The sequence below is a fragment of the Symphalangus syndactylus genome, chromosome 1 (assembly GCF_028878055.3).
Source record: "Symphalangus syndactylus isolate Jambi chromosome 1, NHGRI_mSymSyn1-v2.1_pri, whole genome shotgun sequence".
NCBI classification, from domain to species: domain Eukaryota; kingdom Metazoa; phylum Chordata; class Mammalia; order Primates; family Hylobatidae; genus Symphalangus; species Symphalangus syndactylus.
In genome coordinates, this window is record NC_072423.2 from 74,074,871 (window position 1) to 74,088,245 (window position 13,375).

The 13,375-nt window shown below is 36.6% G+C and overlaps 1 protein-coding gene across 18 annotated transcripts in view; it reads left to right on the forward strand.

The window, feature by feature from the left end:
- PTPRM (protein tyrosine phosphatase receptor type M) overlaps nucleotides 1-13,375 on the forward strand; it is an 834,094-nt gene that overhangs the window by 535,037 nt on the left and 285,682 nt on the right. For all 18 annotated transcript variants that reach the window (XM_055238011.2, XM_055238031.2, XM_055238021.2 and 15 more), the window contains 2 exons: nucleotides 5,022-5,295; nucleotides 6,303-6,339. In XM_055238011.2, coding sequence (XP_055093986.1) covers nucleotides 5,022-5,295; nucleotides 6,303-6,339 — 311 coding nt within the window. The remainder of the gene's footprint in view (nucleotides 1-5,021; nucleotides 5,296-6,302; nucleotides 6,340-13,375) is intronic.

Below are 13,375 nucleotides of genomic sequence, written 5' to 3' on the forward strand. Positions count from 1 at the left end.
TTCTTTTCTAGGTTATACTTCATGTGCTATTCCATATAAATGCAGATTTTTCATTCTCCTTATAAAGGCCTTAGAATTTTGTTGTAGAAATGCCTGGCATAAATTAAACTTTAAATTAAATTTCCTTCCATAGGAAAGTTCTGATATAGTGATGTCACAGTGTTGGCAGATTCATCTTCACTGTGGATTGTGCTTTTAATATTGCACATGCAGTAGGAAGATTTGATGTTACTTTAAATTCCAGAATAATTGTAGGACAGGGCTGGGGTGGTGCAACTTTAATAAACAAAGGCAGCATGGGCAACCCATTAAAAGGATAATAGAATTTAAATTCAGCTCACTAAGCTAGAAATTTCTGATCAGTTTTCTTTTCTCGGAAATTTGCTTTTTAAAACTCTTTCTAGAAACACCATTCCAACAGTGAGATTTTCAGAGCTACTTTTGAGATTGTGATTGTGGATGGAAAAATTTTATGAAACTCATTAGTGAAGTGATGTTACTTGTACAGATGAAAAACACATCAGCTATAAAGTTCTGTCAAGGTACTATTGACCTAGGTGCTAATAATGTGTTAATTTCCATCAGGGAAACAGCAAATTATGGCAATTGGGCAGCAGATAGGATTTAGCTATTTTTCATTAGCACTTGGGCTTTGATAAAGGGAAATAGAAAAGAGCTGCTTGACCTTTCAGCGCTTAAATTATTAAAGAGCAAATAGATTTGAGGTCTGGATGCTTGCAAATCTAATTTGTCTTGTGGAGCAAGGATGAAAAGACATTTTGGGTTTGAAATTGCTCCAGTCAACTTAGTTCTTTCTTTAATATATCTGAAGATGAGTGGATGGTAGCCATTTAAAAAGCAATATGTCTGGAGTAGAGTGTATAATAGAACCCATGCCAACTGGCTAACATGGAGGCCTGTCCAATGATTGTTTAATTCTTTAATTTTCACCTAATCCTCATAAAACTGCTGCTTGAAACAAATGATTTTTTTCATGTTTGCTTAGATGATATTTATATTACAAAACAAAATTTTGTATCATTAGAGAATGTCAAACATTGTGTTGTTTAAGGCAAACTAGAGCAGTGCCTGACACCTATTAGGCACTCAAAAAATATTTGTTGAAATAATAAATCAGTGTACACACTCACCCATCACACCTATGAGCCAGGTTAGGAGAGAGGAATGGGAAGTGAGAGATGGAGGTGTGGGGGGCACATAGAGACACAGCGTTTGATTCCCTTAGGTTCATTATTTAATTGTGGGTTATCCAGGATAAACTAAAACATAACTAGCGTCCTCTTATCATAAAACCTTTTCCTTGGTCATTGCTTTCTCTTTGGCTCTTGAGTATTTGGGAAATGAATACAAAATAAACTTCACATTAAATTTTAATAAGGCAAAGCATCGTTGTGACTATCGGTGTGCTTCCTCCCTCCTGGTACATAGAATGTGTAATATACCCCCAAACCAAAGAGCAACTTCAAGATTATAGCATGCTTTCAGAAATATGTACTTCACAGCCAAAGTGTCACGAGACACAACAGTGACTAAACCTTTGCCCTTCTCCTTCAGAAGCTTATAGGACTTTTGAAAATAGTGATAAAAGGACACAAAATGACTATGTGTTCACAGAAAACATGTTTTTGTGCATTTGGAGCAGAGCAAGACAACATGAAAATGAGGGAACAGACTATAAGCCCTTGAGAGAGAGTCATTGAGAGTCTGTGTTTTAGGACATAGGGCATCTGAGAGTGACCTAGAGTTCATTGCCTTGAGGAGAACTACATTTAAGTGGCAAACTTGAGTCCAGGCCAGGGTGAAGGAAAAGAGGCAAAGATGTTTGCAGTAGGAGAATCTAGGATCTTGGGACATGGAAAGTCTAGGAGCAGCTGTGCTGTTTTTTTGTCTAGCTGGGTTATAACAGGAGGGAGCTCCTTGCAGGTTGAGAGAGGTGGGAAGATCACAGCGCTCAGAGGACACCAGCCAGGTGCTAAAGTCACTGTGTAGCCCAGGAGAACATCCTCCCTGAAAGTAATTAATGATTCAGATACAGAATTGAGGAACGATTCTGTACATTCCTTGATTCCTCATTCCAATGAATGATTCCTCAGTCATTCATTGAGGAATGATTCAGATACAGAAGGAATTGAGGTCAAAGCCAATGTTATCATCTATAACTCCCTTGATGTGGTAAGTGTGAATCTTTACAATACTCAAAAGAAATTGACTGTGGAAAGTCAGTGGAGACTAGCTTATGTGTTGGTTGTGTCTACAGGAGCAAGTCAAAATTCTCTTCAGGCCAGATGGTTCCCATCAGTGCCTTTACTGGACCTGTGAATAAGGAATGCCAGCACAGCCTGGTCTGATGATTAGGAGAACTGGCTCTGCTGTCAGACCACCTCTGCCACTTCAGTAGAATGCCCTGGTAGAATGGCACTTCACCTCTACACTTCAGTTTTCACATTAGGAAAATGGGAAAAATAAAATCTGTGTGTGTTGGGCACCTGGCCTAGCACTTGCAGTATGGAATATCTGCAACATTTTTTTCTTCACACATATCCTTATTTTCCTGCTTTGTCTAGTATATGGATTTCCCAGAAGTTGTTTTTAAGTTGAAGTTTTGAAAATCATGTCATACAGCAAATGAACTGGAAAAACGATCTGAAGGAAGTGATGTTAAAAATTATTATATTGGCCAGGCGCAGTGGCTCATGCCTGTAATCACAGAACTTTGGGAGGCTGAGGCGGGCAGATCAATGTTGGAGATTGTAGGCCAGGGTGAAGGAAAAGAGGCAAAGATGTTTGCAGTAGGAGAATCTAGGATCTTGGGACATGGAAAGTCTAGGAGCAGCTGTGCTGTTTTTTTGTCTAGCTGGGTTATAACAGGAGGGAGCTCCTTGCAGGTTGCAGATGTCAGGAGATTGAGATCCTGGCTAACACGGTGAAACCCCATCTCTACTAAAAATAGAAAAACAAAATTAGCCGGGCGTGGTGGCGGATGCCTGTAGTCCCAGCTACTCGGGAGGCTGGGGTGGGAGAATGGCGTGAACCCAGCAGGCGGAGCTTGCAGTGAGCCAAGATCGCACCACTGCACTCCAGCCTGGGTGACAGAGTGAGACTCCATCTCAAAAAAAAAAAAAAAAAAAAAAAAAAAATGTATTTTATTAAATGGAGAATCACTTTGCAAAGAAAATAATTATTCTTATGGTTTCTCTATTTTGTGAGATCAGTCCTTGTAAGCTGAATAAAAATTCTAGATATATGAACTCCATGTTAGAGATTCACTTAATTCTCTCATTTCATAGGAGAAAAATAAAACTCAAATAAGTTAATTGAAATGCATTTAAAACCCCAGCTTTTAGCAGAATTGGGATTAGAGCTCAGACCAGTGCATTGTCTTTACCCCTCCAAAAGAGATTTCAAGAGAATGGTCACGCTTCTTTAGGACTGTTTGTTTTTAATGGTATTCCGGGTTAGACTTCTTTCACAGCTGTCAACTGTGGCTGTGCTACAGAACAGGTAGTATTTAGTCTTCCACTTTGACCTTGACCTTTTACCTTTACTATTATATGAATGATCCACTAATGTGGAGCATTTTACATGACTCAATCCCATAGAAAGTATCTGCTGTTTAGGAAATAAGAGTTGTACTCCTTTTTTTTTTAAGTTTACATCACTGGTAAAATTCACTTTATCATTGCCTTATAAACCTGCTGGTTACCTGTCTACTGAGAAATCAATCTGATATTCTAAAACAATTGATTTTTATTTAGACAGAATTACCAACGGAATGATAGCACACATTTCGTTTCTGTAATAGAAGATGCTAAGTGGTTGTGCCCACAGAGATAGGTGGTTCTACAAGTGCAGATTCAGAGGTCACATAGACGAGAGTGTAGAGAGGAAACTTTCTAGGCATTGCCCCCATGGGTGGGGATGGCAGGCAGCCCTCTTCTGTGCTTTTTCCGTGGCATTAATGGGTTCCTGTACTGGGCCGCTCTTGGTTCCTGGGAATTCTGGTGCCTTTCGGATACTGTAAGAAAAAGATCCCTCTTCCTGCCAGAGTAGTTACAATCTAATCTGGAGTCAGTTCAGGGAAGCTGTTGTCAGGCTTCAGTTTTTCTCAGCATGAGAAAGTTTTTTTCCGACAAAACTGCAAACAGCATTCATCACTCTGGCAAATGTATTAAATAAATATCTTAATTTTCTAAAAGTCTATCAGTTCAAGGTTTCTGCCATTCTCCTAAGGTTACTTCAGAATCAAAGACATTGGAGGAGGGTGGGCAGGTACCAGAGACCTACTCTTTAGTGGGGCTGTCATCCTTGCAGGCATCTTCAAAGATACCCACACCCAGCCCATTCTTATATGAGATTCGAGGGGCCTTGTTCATGAGTTAGTCTTACTAATCACTTGGAACTCCAAGGCTTTGGCTTTTGAAACTATAATCCCTTATCTCTGCTTTTCTTATGCATTTCTTTCCACTGATTGAATATGGTGAGGGCAAAGGAACATAAGAAAACATAGGAAGATAAACCTTAGTTAACATGAATCACTACACATTGTGTTTTGTGATTTGTTAAAACTATACTTGTGTTGTCATTAAAGAAAATAATGCATTGCTTTTTAAAATAAACTTACAGTTGGTATAATTTAATTGTATTTATCAGGTAAACTGAGTTAATTATCTGTAAAATCATCTTCAGTTACATGTGAGAAAAACATTACTTCTGCTCACATAAACAGTAGAGATTATCATATTAAAAATTTTAAATGACAGTGAATTTTGTTTCTCTCACTAAATAGTGTTGTTTTGGATGGGAGAATTCTGAAGAACTGAAGCACCCTCTCTTTCACTGAGCAAGTGCTGCATGAGAGTCTGTTATATATCAAGCACTTAGTATGGACTGTGTCCAGTGTGTTCTTTATTTTGAGTGTCCCGTGGGTCCATGCAGTTGAAGGCAGAGTGGATCAGTTCAGTTATCATAAAATATCATTGATGATACTCTTGTTTTTCTAGTGTCTATCAAATAGTTGTTGAGGAAGAACGTCCTCGAAGAACTAAAAAGACGACAGAAATCTTAAAGTGCTATCCAGTGCCAATTCACTTCCAGAATGCTTCTCTGCTGAACTCTCAGTACTACTTTGCTGCAGAATTTCCTGCAGACAGCCTCCAAGCTGCGCAGCCTTTTACAATTGGTGATAATAAGACATACAATGGATACTGGAACACTCCCCTTCTCCCCTATAAAAGCTACAGAATTTATTTCCAAGCTGCTAGTAGAGCCAATGGGGTAAGTTGTGCACATAACTGTTTACTTAGGCTATTCGGGGTTGTTAATGTGAACACAGATTAAGTAAAATGGTAGTAACATTGAAGTCATGCTTTTCTGCATTTCTACTTGTAAACAAATGTGATTTTCTTCTCTTAAAATTATTTTTGTCTAGAGAAATTTATGGAAAGAAACGAATATACTCATCTTTATTTTTTAGTTTTTGATTGGGGGAGTTTATCATCAACATGATGGGTTTTATTTTCAGTTTTCCTGTTACCAAAAGTTGGCTGGCAATTCTGCTTAGCTTACTATTTTACAGGAAGACAGTATAGCTCCAACACATACATTCAGCTCATTTAAAATTTTGTGAGATTCACAGCATCTGTCTTTTCAGCATAGTCTGTCCCATTAAAGAAATGGGAACTGAAGAAGTTCCACAAGAGTTTCTACTTCCTATAGCTGTGACTAAATTTGGTATCTTTTTTTTTCCTATGAGAAAATAGAAAGATGAGACGGAAACAAAAAGTGTCATTTCTGAATGTTTCCCTTTCCTGTTCAGACCACCCCAGAACTCTGATAAGACTGTAAAGTCTCCTTAGACAGAAGGAAATGTTTCGCAGATACCACAGTGGGTCCCTTCTTCACAGCATAGGTCTAGGTATCATTGTCAACTTAACTTTTGCCGGTGTAAAGGGGGGAAATCTGAGATGCATCGTACTTCTCCAGTACTGTTTGCTCAGGGGGAAAGTACAGGTCTGGTGAAGGAGGTCCGGGGCCACCAGGCAGAGACATTTTATGTGTAGCTCCTTGCTCATCACCTGGTCTAGAAATGCCCAGCACCACTGCCACTGGAGCCAGAAAATATATCTGAGTGTGGTTCAAAGAATAATTGCTATGTGATTAAAGACACGCTCAGAACAGTGAGATCCTTCCTTATCAGTGTTATTTAAATAGAACTACAGATATTTCTATTTGTTTTAAAGAAAACATGAATAATGATTTTTCCCTCTCTTTATTTGACACAGGAAACCAAAATAGACTGTGTCCGAGTGGCCACAAAAGGTAGGTTGAAATTGTGGGATACTCTCCTAATTAATGTTCCTTAAAAGTTTATTTTAACTTGTGTTTCAAAACTTTTTGAACTGGAACTTAATTGAAAATAAAATGTGTGTATTATATATACATATATATATGCATGAATGCATGTATGTATTAGGATCTGATGGTAATTAACATTGACTGACTGGAACTCATATAGATACTTTTTAAAATAAGAAGCTATACCTCTATGTTCCAAGCAGTTTTCAATAGTTACCTTTTTCAAATTTTTTCAAATGATTTTAATTTTTATATGATCTCAGTACACGTTTTTTAAACCATAGTGTCATACCTGGTAGTACCACATCTAGTGAATCTTCATATGCAAAGGAATAAAATATCACCCACTATTTTTAAGCAGTGCTCTAGTTATAATAGCAGTAGAAAGTGGAGTCTACGTGGGCTTTTTTCACTGGTGGTGCGTGTCTCTCTGAACCTAGTAACCAGGTTATGTTACTGTGGAGCGTCTGTTTCCCAAGCCTGGTTAAAATTCTGAGAGAATGTGAGAGAGGATGAGCTGCAAAAGTGGGTAGGGTGAATTACCCTGAGCTCCCCACACAGCATCTCCTGCAGAAGCAAGTACAGACGTGTGTTTGTGAACATGAGCTGTCATCTGGTCAACTTGACAGTGTTGTTTTAACCATCACATACAGAAATGTATAAGAAATGCTTTGAGAAATTTAAAATGTCATCTTAAAATGAGGCAATATAAATTAACACTCAAAGTTAAATACAATCATTCAGACCATTGGAGTAACCGTGAGTACAGTGGGAAGTTCTGTATGATTTAATTTAGAGACGATGGTAAAAACACATCATTAGGTCTGTAGCAGAAGATTTAATCAGGTCATACTTGATGAGTTGTGTTGGATAAAATAACTTTTTGTTGTTGTTTAACTCTCAGGTGAACATAGTTTGAATATACCATGATGTACATGTGCATTTTCAAAATTCTCATTGAATTCTTATTTTGTGAACCTACATGACTTTTTTAGTCAGTGTTAGCTCAACAAATATTTCTTGGTTGCATGTTTTGTGCCAGGCATTGTGTGAGGTACTCACCTCATTTGTATCTTGTTTGTCCTCATGGGCTTGTAGTTCTATATCCAAAAATCTATTTATACTAATTTTAAAACACTCAATTTTTATATCATATTATACCTAAGTGACTTATGTATAGAAATAAATTGATATTTACTGAAATTATAGCTGCTTATGTGTTTCATAAACTGCCATATGCTATCAGCTATTAATTATTACAGGACGATGAAGCCCTTGAACCAGGTATCCATTGACGCTCTTAGATCTCAAGATTATGGTCCATACTCAACAACAGGAATTTCAAAATACTGCTGTATTACATTTCACTTACCCTTAAGGTCTGAAAAAGTAAATCCTGTTCCAGGGCCCCTAGTTTATAATGTTTAATGTTTAACATCACAGCTGAAAGTTTTGAAATCTCTTTCATGCGTGTGTTCTCATTTATTTCTTCATTACTATGGAAAAGGAAACGGGTACCGCTATTCTTTTGTTTTAATATGAGGAAAAGGTGTATTTTTGGAGACAAATTGACTCACCAAGGTGACTCAGCTGATAATCTGGGAGTCAAGGCCTGTACTCCTAGCCCCAATGTTTCTTTCACCATTGCTCATGGCTCGTCACCCAGCAGCACCTCTGGCCAGTGACAGTATTGTGTAGTGTAAGCATCAGACCTCCTCTTGGTGAGGATTGAGTCACTGCCCAATTTACTGTGAAAACAACAAAATATCTGTCATCATGCTCATTTACATAGTTAAATAATTATATAAATAACACACTAGTAAATGTGGAAACCTGACAAGTTTGCTGTTTTCACAATAGATTGAATTAGATAGTGATTTGGATCATTTTCTTCCATCAGCTAGATTTCATCAATATTGTAATTTGTTTTTCAATTCACCAAAGGATGATTAAGCAATCAGATGACCTGATTGACTAAATATTCCCCACTCCTATTTTCTGAGTCATTTGCAAACATTTACCCAGCAACAAACGCTATCCAAAGAACCTCTTTTGGGGAAAGAGGGAAACATTTTAATATTTACTGCATAACATTGTCATTTCTGTTTCATAAAATCATAGCACAAGAGGAAACCTTGGAAGATATTCTCCCTCCAGGCAAAACTACACTGTTTTGTGCTATTTTATTAAGTTCTACGTGGACGGATTCAGCAACCCTCTTTTCAGCACAGTGTAATGTTTCACCACCTTTTAGTCAGAAAATGTGTCCTTATTGATACTAGAATTTCTCTTGCAACATGGGAAGCCATTCCATCTTGACTACATAGTCAAAACAGAGAAATAGGAAGATCTAATAACTGTTGATACCACAGAGTAAAGATGTTTAAAATGTAAAAGAGTTCAAACATCCTGAGTGTGTGTTGCCACATACTGCTCACAGTGCGATGGCTTAATTGAGTTTTCAGATACAGAATTGCTTTCCTAAGCAACATTTTAAATGTACAAAAATTTCAGTGTTCTCCTGAAACAACTGTTGACAAGTATCTTTATAGAGAAAGTATGGAGGTGGATTTGTTTTCACTAAGAGCTAGCTTATAATTTAAAGTAAGGGTATGTCTCTTAAAAATATATTTCATACTATTTATAAATTTAATGCAGTGATTATTTTAATCATATTCCAAAGACATATTTTGACACTCATCATCTTAAATATAAACTTCATAAAAGTTAGACAGGAAAAAACCTAAGCTGTATTATTATATATCTCCATATGTGTGGGGGATTGCCTTTATTTTTATGCATCCTCTTCGTTTATGCACCTAGATGAATTTCCTATAGGTACATGTTAACTATAGGCAAGCTCATCACAGAATATTCTCTCTTGAGTTAAAAGATAAAGACACCATACACCAGGGTATACGTGATATTTATGTGTTACCTGCCCAATTCAAGGGATTGTTTTTAATTGTATAGTGGAGTGAAGAGAGTAGCTTTTAAATATTTCTTAAAATCTATGAAATTGTATTTTTCATTAGCATTCACATTTTTATAGTTGTATTTTTTTATGACCATTTGGTCCAACTGTGTTTTAGTGATTAGTGTATGTGTTTTCTTTAGCTTTTATATTCACCATGGTGGTCTCATGGTAACTAGTAGGGTGGAAACTCTTTGCAGCTAGTTTTAGAAGGCTTCATTGATGATCAGTTCTAAACTTGTAGGGTACATTAAAAAATCCAAATGTGTCATTAGTAAGTTAATTTCTTATATTGAATGAGGTCTATTCATTCTAATTGATGTAACAATCAGTTTAAAGTATGCACATTATATTAATCTTCCATAAAATAAGATTTTTTCATAATATGATAGCACCGCATGTTTGTCCTTGGCAGTATAGCCATTTGGGAGCTTTCCTGTTCATTTAAAAATTATTTGAGTGCCTCCTTGATTTATAAAAGTGCTTTGGGGTTTTTTTGGGTTCTGGTATGTGGGGAGCAGTCATATATGTTAATTTGATCCTCTCCTTGCTGTTATTTGACTATTGTCTAGCTCAAGCTTGTACAACCCATGGCCACATGCAGCCCTGGGCCACATGCAGCCCAGGATAGCTTTGAATGCTTCCCAGCACAAATTTTTAAGCTTTCTTAAATCAGTATGAGATTTGGCTGGGCATGGTGGCTCACACCTGTAATCCCAGCACTTTGGGAGGCTGAAACAAGAGGATCACCTGAGGTCAGGAGTTTGAGACCAGCCTGGCCAACATGGTGAAACCCCGTCTCTACTAAAAATACAAAAATTAGCCAGGCGCAGTGGCGGGTGCCTTTAATCCCAGCTACTTTCGAGGCTGAGGCAGGAGAATCACTTGACCCTGGGAGGCAGAGGTTGTAGTGAGCTGAGATTGCACCATTGCATTCCAGACTGGATGACAGAGTGACATTCCATCTCAAAAAAAAAAAAAAAAAAAGATATATATAGATATAGATATATATATATATGAGATTTATGCATAAGCTTTTTTTTTTTTTAAGCTCATCAGCTGTTGTTAGTGTTAGTGTATTTTACATGTGGCCCAAGATACTTCTTCTTCTTCCAGTGTGGCCCAGGGAAGTCAAAAGATTGGACACCCCTGGTCTAGCTAGAAGTCAAAACAAAAACTTAACGTAAACACATGCTAAATTATTTTCCAAAACTATTAGAAAAATCAGACCGTAAGCCTTAAACAAAAAGAAAACAAAGCATTTTTTCAATGTTATATTTTAAGGGGCTTTTTCATGAAAAAATGATTCATTTCACTGTTTTTGTAAGTTTAGCATTTTATTTAAGTTAAATTTGTAATGGAATGTGAATATGGCTTATTGGAAGACCTTGAGGAAACTTTGAAGGATTTCCATTGTCCTGATATAATTTCTAGATTCAGAAATTTGAATGTTTCTTTTTTTAATCACTAAGCTTTTTGAGAAGTTTCTACAGACTGTTTTTCTGTTCACTGTTTTGTTCAATGAAATACCATCCTTTGTAGGCCATAATGGTACAGAATGAAAGAGCGCTGATAAAAGAGCTGAAAAGAATGTCTGTTGAGATGTAAAGCTAATTAAGATTCCGTTTAATTTCTCATATTCTCTACATGAGAAAACGAATTATATAGCAAGACCACTCATATATGCTAATCTGCCATTATTTAGGCTTTGGATTTTGAAATAGGAACATTAACGTTCATCATTCAGCATTTTATAGAGAAAATGTACTTTTTTCATGATCTGAAATAGTCTTTATAATGTACATCATGAGTATATTAAGGCCCCCTGAGAAGTTCCTAAAGAAAAGAATCCTGAAAAACCCTATGCTTTCCAAATTTATTTGATCCAAATTCATCTTTTAAGGAACACTCGAGTCATGCAAAATGCAGTTAGGTAAACGCTGGCTCAACAAGTTCCAGAAGATCCCACTGCACGTAACTGAAATGACCATTTAGAAGTCTGATCCACAGGGACCTTACATTTATCAGCACCAGATATTGTCTTCGAAGTGTAGGATTGGAATTTCTGTCTTTTTTTCCAGTTCTATACTTTGAAGACAATATCTGGAGCTGATAAATCCTTTATCTTTTTTCATTATAAAAGAGAATATCACCAAACTTAGTGATAATTCTCTTTTATAATGCATCTTTATTGATATTTTAAGTCAGAGGTCAGCAAACTTTTTATGTTAAGGGCCAGATAATAAATATTTGAGGCCTTGTGGGCCATATGGTCTCTGTCACAACTACGCAGGTCTGCTTTTGCTGGGCAAGAGCAGCCATAGGCGATACATAAACAGTTAAGCATGTGTTCCAATAAAACTTTATTTGCAAAAGCAGGTGGTGGGCCTGCTGGCCCATTTGAAGATAACGTATAGCATAATCAAGTTTTTTCCTCATAACTAAAAATAATAGTTACAAATAAACACTTCATAAAGCAGAACATAGAGATCATATAAAAATCCTTCTTGATATTTATAATATACTTTTTACATGGTAGACTTAGCTTCTGATTATAGTTTGAGTTCCTTTTTATTTGTGAATACCTGGCTGACTGACATAGCTATTTTCAAGTAACTTTTTGTTCATATTGTTTACATTTTTGGATATTAGGTGCTCTGTTTCTGTTTCTTTTCCTTTCTTTCCTTTTTTTTTTTTTTCTTGAGACAGTGTCTTCCTCTGTTGCTTAGGCTGGAGTGCAGTGGCGTGACCTCGGCTCACTATTGCAACCTCTGCCTCCTGTGTTCCAGCAATCCTCCCGCCTCAGCCTCCTAAGTAGCTGGGACTACAGGCGCAAGCTACCACGCCAGACTAATTTTTGTAATTTTTTTAGAGATGGGGTTTCACCATGTTATTCATTTAATCTTGAACTCCTGAGCTCAAGCGATCCACCCACCTCAGCCTCCCAAAGTGCTGGGATTACTGGTGTGAACCACGGCACCTGGCCTGCTCTGTTTTTCTATAAAACAATTTCATTTTTCTCAAAAGGAGAAAAGGTCAGACTCTCCTACAGATAATGCGGAACTGCATAGGAGTATTGGTTGGAGCAACAGTAGTCTATGACCAAACAAAAATGTTATATGTATAAAACTTGGAATTGGTATCAACTTTATAACAATCTTAGAAATAACATTTTACTTGTACAGCTTATTATAACAGTATTCAAAATTGCATAATACGTCATATTAAGAAAATTATCTTTGTAATGCGTTAATGCACTGTGAGCTGCCTATTCTCTGACCAAACAGTTAGTTTGTTAATCTCACTTAACAAAACTAGAATATGTTCATTAATAATGTGTGAAAGACTGTTACACCATTTCTAACTCAGTTGCTGCAGTTGTCTAGTTGTAAGCAGCACTGCTTGCATGGTGCAGAGGGATATTTCAAAATATTATGCAGCAGCAGTTTTGGGTTTAATTGTCTGCAGATGGTAGATGATCTATTTTCCTTACTCGCTGCCACATTTCTAATAGTACCCAGGCTGTTCTATGTAAATTAGTAATCTTTCATGTAAGCCTGTCCTTAATTTTCCAATATTTTTTTCTTTGCATCATTTTCCAGCTGTATCACGTTAGAACTGATGTTTTAATTTTCTATTTTTTTTTAAATATCTGTGTGTCATTAATGTTAACCACTTAAACACAACTGCTGAGCTGTGCAGGCAAACTAAGAAGCCAGCCTGGTCTGCTTCAAGACTCTTGATCATTTCTTTGTTCACATGTTAACCATGATAACTATAGCAAAGGCAATTCGTAGTTTCTATTCTTTTCCAACCAATACTTGGAGATGCATTTTTTATTCTCTTAAAGTGAAAAAATAAAGTTCCTAAATGGAAAGCTGCATGAAATTTAGATATCAGAGAAATTTTTCTACATAAAAACATTTTTAGTGAAAGAGTGTAATATTCTTCTTTACAAAGGGGATTTAGTAAGAAGAGAAAATACTGTGATTTCAACAATAGAATGTTAAAAAACCTAATATGTTC